Source organism: Gymnogyps californianus, chromosome 15 (genome assembly GCF_018139145.2).
Source record: "Gymnogyps californianus isolate 813 chromosome 15, ASM1813914v2, whole genome shotgun sequence".
Lineage (NCBI taxonomy): Eukaryota > Metazoa > Chordata > Aves > Accipitriformes > Cathartidae > Gymnogyps > Gymnogyps californianus.
Window position 1 is genome coordinate 16,813,113 of NC_059485.1, and position 6,415 is coordinate 16,819,527.

The following is a 6,415-nucleotide window of genomic DNA, read 5'->3' on the forward strand; positions in this document are numbered from 1 at the left end:
CGGGCGGCGCGGGGTGGAGGGGGGGGGGGACCGTGCCCCAGCGGGCCGGTCCGTGGGGGCCCGTGGGCAGGGCGAGGGCTGGTCCCGGGACCGGGACCGGGGCTCGGGGGCGCCGCGTACCGGGGTGCCCATCGGGGCTCCCGGCGCAGACGGCGGCAGCGGCGAGGGGGGGGGCAGCGCGGGGCGGGGCGGGGCCCGGAGGGGCGGGGTGGGGCGGGGCGGGGCGGGGCGGAGCGGCGCGGCGCGGCGCGGCGCGGGGCGCGCACCCGCGATGACCGTCGGCGGCCCCCGCGGCCGGCACCCCCGCCTCCAGATGCCCTGTCTGCACAAGGTGAGCCGCCACCGGCACCGGCACCGGCACCGGCCCCACGGGGAGCCGCCACCGCGCCGGGACCGGGCGGCGGGCACCCGGCACCGCAGGCGGCACGGGCGGCGGGCACCGCGGGGACCAGGCACTGGCACCGTGGGGACCGGGTACCGAGGGGACCGGGCGCTGGGACTGTGGGGACCGGGCACCGGCACTGCACTGGGCGACGTGGGCATCGGGGACCGGGCACCGGGCGCCGCCGGGGACTGGGGACCGGGTACCAGCACCAGCCAGTGTACCGCGGGACAGCGGGCACCACCCCGGCCCCGGCACCGCCACGGGGCACCGGGCACGGCCCCACACCGGGACACCCGCGGGTAGCGCCCCGGAGCTGCCCCGGAGCTGCGTGCTCAGCCCCTGCCCACCGGCTCGGGGTGCTGCCACAGCCCCGGCAGCGCTCGCTCCCCAAAACCGGGGCTCCCTGGCCCGGGGATGCCCGGAGGCTGGGTGCCCGCACCTCTGGCATCGCACGCTCACCCAGCTGTCCCTGCTCCAGGCACAGGGTGCCCAGGTCCGGCTGCGGCGTGCGGGGCTGTCCCCGGGTTGGGCACAGGGTGCCCTGGGTCGGGGTGGGGGGAGCGAGGCTGTGCCCAGGCCCGGTGCCCCCGACCGGGGGGCTGAGCGTGACGGGCGCTTGCCTGGCAGATGGAGCGGATGATCGTCAGCATGCAGGACCCTGACATGGGCATCAAGATGAGGAACCAGCGCTTGCTCATCACCGTCATCCCCCACGCCATGACAGGTGGGTCCCCGCGGCGGGGCGCCCCGCGAGGCACGCGGGGTAGGGGAGGTGTGCGGGTGCTCCCCGGCTGGCCTCGGTGCTGCACCCAGCACCCAGCCCCGCGTGCCCCGTGCCGCTCGCCTCCCCGCACCCACGGGTGCTCAGCGCTGCAGCTGGGATCAATTATGCATTGGCTGAGCGGGGCGGGCGCTCGCCGGGGCAGGCGGCCCAGCATGTCCTTGGCAGAGCCCCCGTCACCCTGTGTGACCCCCTCGGCACCCGCCGTGCCGTGCTGGGGTGCCCCAGCCGGGAACATCCCCGTGCCCAGTCTGGGGGACTCCATCGCCACCCGCTAACGCTGCCTTGGTCCCCAGGGAATGACATCGTGGAGTGGCTCATCCAGAAGTACAGCATCTCCGAGGAGGGTGAGTGTCCCGGCACAGGCAGCCGGCACCGCAGGGGCGACCAGGGCTGCCAAGCCACCGTGCAGCCCCCGCTCCTGTTCCCCCAGAGTCGCTGCACCTCGGCAACCTCATCGTGAAGCACGGCTACATCTACCCCCTCAAAGACCCCCGCAGCCTGGTGCTGCGGGCAGATGAGTCGCCCTACCGCTTCCAGGTGCGGCCCTGCCGGCGGCGCGGGCACTGCCGCAGCCTTGGGGCTCCCCTGGCTCGGCACCCCGGCACCTCACAGCGTGAGCCTCAGCCTCTTCTCCCCCCGCAGACCCCCTATTTCTGGACCAGCACGAAGTGGCCAGCCACGGAGCTGGACTACGGTAGGTGCCCCTGTGCCACTGGCACCAGCACGGGCTGCAGCCCCTTCCCGGCCCCCCTGAGGTGCCACTGCTCCTCTTGCAGCCATTTACCTGGCCAAGAAGAACATCCGCAGGCAGGGTGACCTGATCGAGCACGAGAAGGTGAGCGGTGCCCTCCTCACACCTGTGATGAGCTGGGGGGTCTCAGCTCACCCAGGAGCGGGGGCTCACCCACGGGGTGGCACCGGCTCTCCCTGGGCTGGAGTGGCGACGGGTCCCGGAGCCACATGGGGGGGACGGGTGTCACGCCGTGCTTACCTGGGTGATGCCGCCGCTGCTGCTCCCCAGGACAGCTACAACCTCCTGCACAAGCGGATCAACCACACGTGGGACTTCGTGGTGATGCAGGCGCGGGAGCAGCTCCGGTGAGTGCAGGCATGGCCCGGCACCACTGCACCCCAGGGAGCTGCCGGGGATGGAGCACCCTTGGGTGCTGGGGTAGGCAGGGTGCCAGCACCTCCCCGCTGCCTTTGCACGGGCAGGGCAGCCAAGCAGCGGCGGAAGGGCGACCGCATTGTCATCGACTGCCAGGAGCAGGCGTACTGGCTCGTCAACCGGCCCCCGGTGAGGATGGGCTGGGGGGGGGCAAGGGGTGCCGGGCTGGTGGGTGCAGCCCTGAGCAGCGCCCTGGCACTGGGTGCAGCCCCGGCCTGGGGAGCGGGGCTGGGTGGACGCAGGGTGTCCCGCCAGCTCCCGGCACGATGCTCTCGTTGCAGCCGGGAGCCCCCAATGTGCTGGAGCAGGGCCCCGAGCGCAGGAACTGCCACACCACCCGCGTCCAGCTGGTGAGTGGGGGGGCCGGGCACCCCCGGGGCTGCCAGCGGGCACAGGGCGCAGCCACCCGTGTGTGCTGGGGTGCTGAGCTGCCCCGGTGGGTGCCTGGCCGTCCCCCCCAGGCTGTGCCCATATTTTGGGGAGGGGGGGGAGCCCCAGCTCTGCTAACATCTGTGTGTTCAGCCTGTCCCCCTGCCCCGGCTGAGCCGGGGGGTCCGTGTGTTTGCCCATGCACCCGTCACCCCTCTGTGCCAGCACCCCTAATCCCCACGAGGCAGCCGCGCTGTTGGGAGCCCTGGCACCCCAGGGTGCCCACAGCCGCCACTGGGCCCTTCCGCATGTCGTGGCCCCACTAACGCTGCCCCAGCCCCCCCGCCCCGGCCTGCCCTCACTAACCACCCGCTTTCTCTTCTCTGCGCCGTGTGCCGTGTTCTCTGCCCACGTAAGTGTCACTAACCCAGGGCCGGTGCCACGCTGGGGCGGAGGGTGGACGCCGTGGTTCACCCCAGGGGCTGTGCCGGCTGAGCCAGGAGGGGTGTGGAGATGAGGCTGGAGGCCACGGGGATGGCCACGGGGTGCCGGGGCAAGGAGGTGGGCTGGATGCCTGGATGCAGGGCTGGTGGGCACAATGTCCCGGCCCCGCCATGCCCTCACCTGGCCCCGCACATCTCTTGCAGACCAAGAACATGGATTACTACAAGCGGGAGGTGAGTGGGGCGAGGGGTGCGGGTGGCTCCCAGGGACACGGGCTGCCAGGCAGCCCTGACATCTCCCCTGCTCCCGGCCCCAGATCGAGTACTGCAGGAAGGCCATGGCCAGGACCAGGGTGAAGTCCTCCATCTGCCTCGAGGGGTGAGTGGCCGGCAGCTGCCCCGGCCACAGGCAGGGTCCCCATCGGGGTGATGGGGGCACCCACATCCCTGCGGCTGGCTGCTGGCACCGCAGCGCCCGCGCTGCTGCCACCCTCGGCAGGGACTGGAGCCAAGGCTCTGTGGTCATCACAGAGCCCAAGCACGTCCCTGCCATGTTCCCATGGTGGCTGGGGACGGTGCAGTGGTGGGATGGTGGCCCTGGCCACCTCCAGCCGCCGCTCCTGTCAGGTACATCAAGTTCAACGAGCAGTACGTGCCCCACGACCCCATCATGTCCGGCTGCCTGCCCAGCAACCCCTGGATCACGGATGACACCACGTACTGGGCCATGAATGCCCCCACGTAAGCGCCCGCAGGGGGGCTGCCAGCCCCTGCCCCCCCCCCCCCCCAGTACACAGGGTGCAAGGGGGGGATGGGGCCATGCAGGCAGGCAGGCAGCCCCGGGCTGCCTGCCCCGACGCCGGTGTCGTCTGCAGGGTGCCGACTCCTACGAAGCTGCGTGTGGAGCGCTGGGGCTTCAACTTCAGTGAGCTCCTCACCGACCCCCTGGGCCGGGCACAGCTCCTCGACTTCCTCAAGAAGGAGTTCAGTGGTGAGTGGCCCCATCCCAGCACCCCCGAACCCATCATCCCATCCTGGCACCCCCAGACTCACCAACCTGTCCCAGCATCCCCAGACCCACCACCATGTCCCAGTACCACCTAATCCACTGCCCCGTCCCAGCAACACCAAACCCACTGCCCCATCCTGGCATCCCCTGACCCCCTGCCCCATCCCAGCATCCCCAAACCCACCACTGCATCCCAGCACCCCTTGACCAACCTGTCCTGGCACCCCCTGACCCCCTGCCGTGTCCCAGCATCCCTGGACCCACCACCCCACGTCGCACCAGCTGGCTTCATCCCAGGGGGTTTGGCCCCACAGTTGGCTGGGCCATGGGCCCAGCAGTGATGGCCTGGGGGCCATGTCCCCATCCCCAATGCCATGTTCCCCTCCCCAGCTGAGAACCTGAGCTTCTGGGAGGCGTGTGAGGAGCTGCGCTACGGGGAGCAGTCCCGCATCCCCGAGATTGTGGACTCCATCTACCAGTGAGTGCCAGCGGGGCGTGGGTTTGGGAGGTTGGGGTTTGGGGGGGGGCCCAAGCCATCATGGTGCTACGTCCCGCTGCGGGGCCGGGCACTCACCACCGGCTGCGACTCCCCAGGCAGTTCCTGGCTCCCGGGGCCACGCGCTGGGTGAACATCGACAGCAAGACCATGGAGCGGACGCTGGAGGGCATCAAGACGCCCCACCGCTACGTGATGGACGATGCCCAGATGCACATCTACATGCTGATGAAGAAGGTGGGTGAGGGCAGGGCTGGGCAGGGCAGGGCTGGGCAGGAGCCTGATGCCTCTGCTCTCCCAGGACTCCTACCCACGGTTCCTCAAGTCGGAGCTCTACAGGAACCTCCTGGCCGAGGCCGTCATCCCCCGGAGACCAAGAAGCGGTGAGGGCAGGGGCCAGCCCCCCGGGGCGCTGGGGTGGTCCCCGCTGGTGCTGACCCCACTCTGCCCACAGGGTCTTCCCCTTCATGCGCAAGCAGCGGCACTCCAGCCCCAGCCCGGCCCTGCTCCTGCCCGCAGGCGATGCCGAGGAGAGGAGCAGGGGCCCCGCGGCTGCCCCCGTCCCCGAGGAGGAGAGCTGAGGGCCCCGGCCCCCCACCAACGTGGGAGCCCCCTGGCCCCCCACCCAGCACGCCCCGGCCCCACTGCAGGACCCTGCCAGCAGTAGCACTGAAGGAGAGAAGCCATATGCCCACTCCGGCAACCCCCCCGGGCCAGACTGGCCCTGCTGCAGCCCCCGCTCACATCCCTGCACCCTCCTCTCCCTCGGGGAGCCCGCACCCAGCCAGTCTGGTGCAGGGTCACCCCCTCCTCCCGTCCCCCCCAGGCACAAGACAATAAAGCCCCCATGGGGAAACGCTGTGGCTCCCATGGTTTTTGGGGAGGGGGGACTAGGGAGGCGGCTGCAGGGTGGGGGGTGCACACGGTGGTGGACACCCCTCTGGGCTGATTGTGTCCTGTCCCCCCCACAGGCTGGCAGCAACCCCCTCCCCTGCCTGCAGCACCCAGCAAGGGTGCAGACCCCAGGCAGGGGGGGACCAGCCCCCCCAGGCACATCTGCCCATGGCACAGCCACCACCCATGGCTCTGCTTGCTCCGAGGGGCAAGAACAGACCCCGTTGGCAGCCCCAGCTGCCCTCCTGGCATGGCTGAGCTGGCACTCAGGGCACTCAGCCACCCTGCTGCCACCGGTTTACCCACGTACAGCCCCCGGGGAGGACAAAAAGGCCTTCTGAGCGGGGCCAGAGGTGCCACGGGTCAACAAACCTGGGCTGCAAGGGCCCCGCGGGCTGGCAGTGGCACGCAGGGAGCGGGGCTGGCAGCTGAGCCGCTCTCCCTGCCCGCAGCCCATTAATCTGAGCAGAGGCCGAGGATCTCACAGCAGGATTATTCTCTTCCCGGGAGCCAAGCCCCAGCTGTGGGGGATTAACACTGGTGGTTACATAAAGGAGAGGGGGGCTTGTGCCCACCAGGGCTCAGCCTCGGACCCCAGCCCACCCCGCACGCACCCAGGGACCCGCAAGGTGGAGCAGGCTGGGGACATCCCCAGGCTGCAATGGACTAAGCAGTGCCAGCCCGCACTCTGGCTAACAAACAGCGTGGATGCTTGGGATGCTCCGGACTGCAGCATCCTTCCCTGCTCCAGAGTTCGGGACCCCCAGCACGGAGCAGGGGGTATTTCTCAGCTCAGTGCTGAGGCAGACAGAGGGGCCTTGGGGCAGGGAAAGCTGCAGGAGCCTCGGTCACAGGATGGAGCTTGGG

General features: G+C 70.7%; 1 protein-coding gene across 1 annotated transcript; it reads left to right on the top strand.

Moving 5' to 3' along the window:
- The first annotated feature begins 271 nt into the window (after positions 1–271).
- RGS11 (regulator of G protein signaling 11) lies at positions 272–5,491 on the top strand. The gene is given in 18 exon segments (XM_050906239.1): positions 272–331; positions 1,013–1,109; positions 1,463–1,513; positions 1,600–1,706; positions 1,812–1,863; positions 1,946–2,004; positions 2,191–2,267; positions 2,385–2,466; positions 2,619–2,687; positions 3,354–3,383; positions 3,467–3,528; positions 3,777–3,890; positions 4,025–4,140; positions 4,549–4,636; positions 4,753–4,891; positions 4,956–5,013; positions 5,016–5,037; positions 5,109–5,491. Coding segments are annotated over 18 exon segments (1,410 nt in total). The 3' UTR covers positions 5,236–5,491.
- The last annotated feature ends 924 nt before the right edge of the window (positions 5,492–6,415 follow it).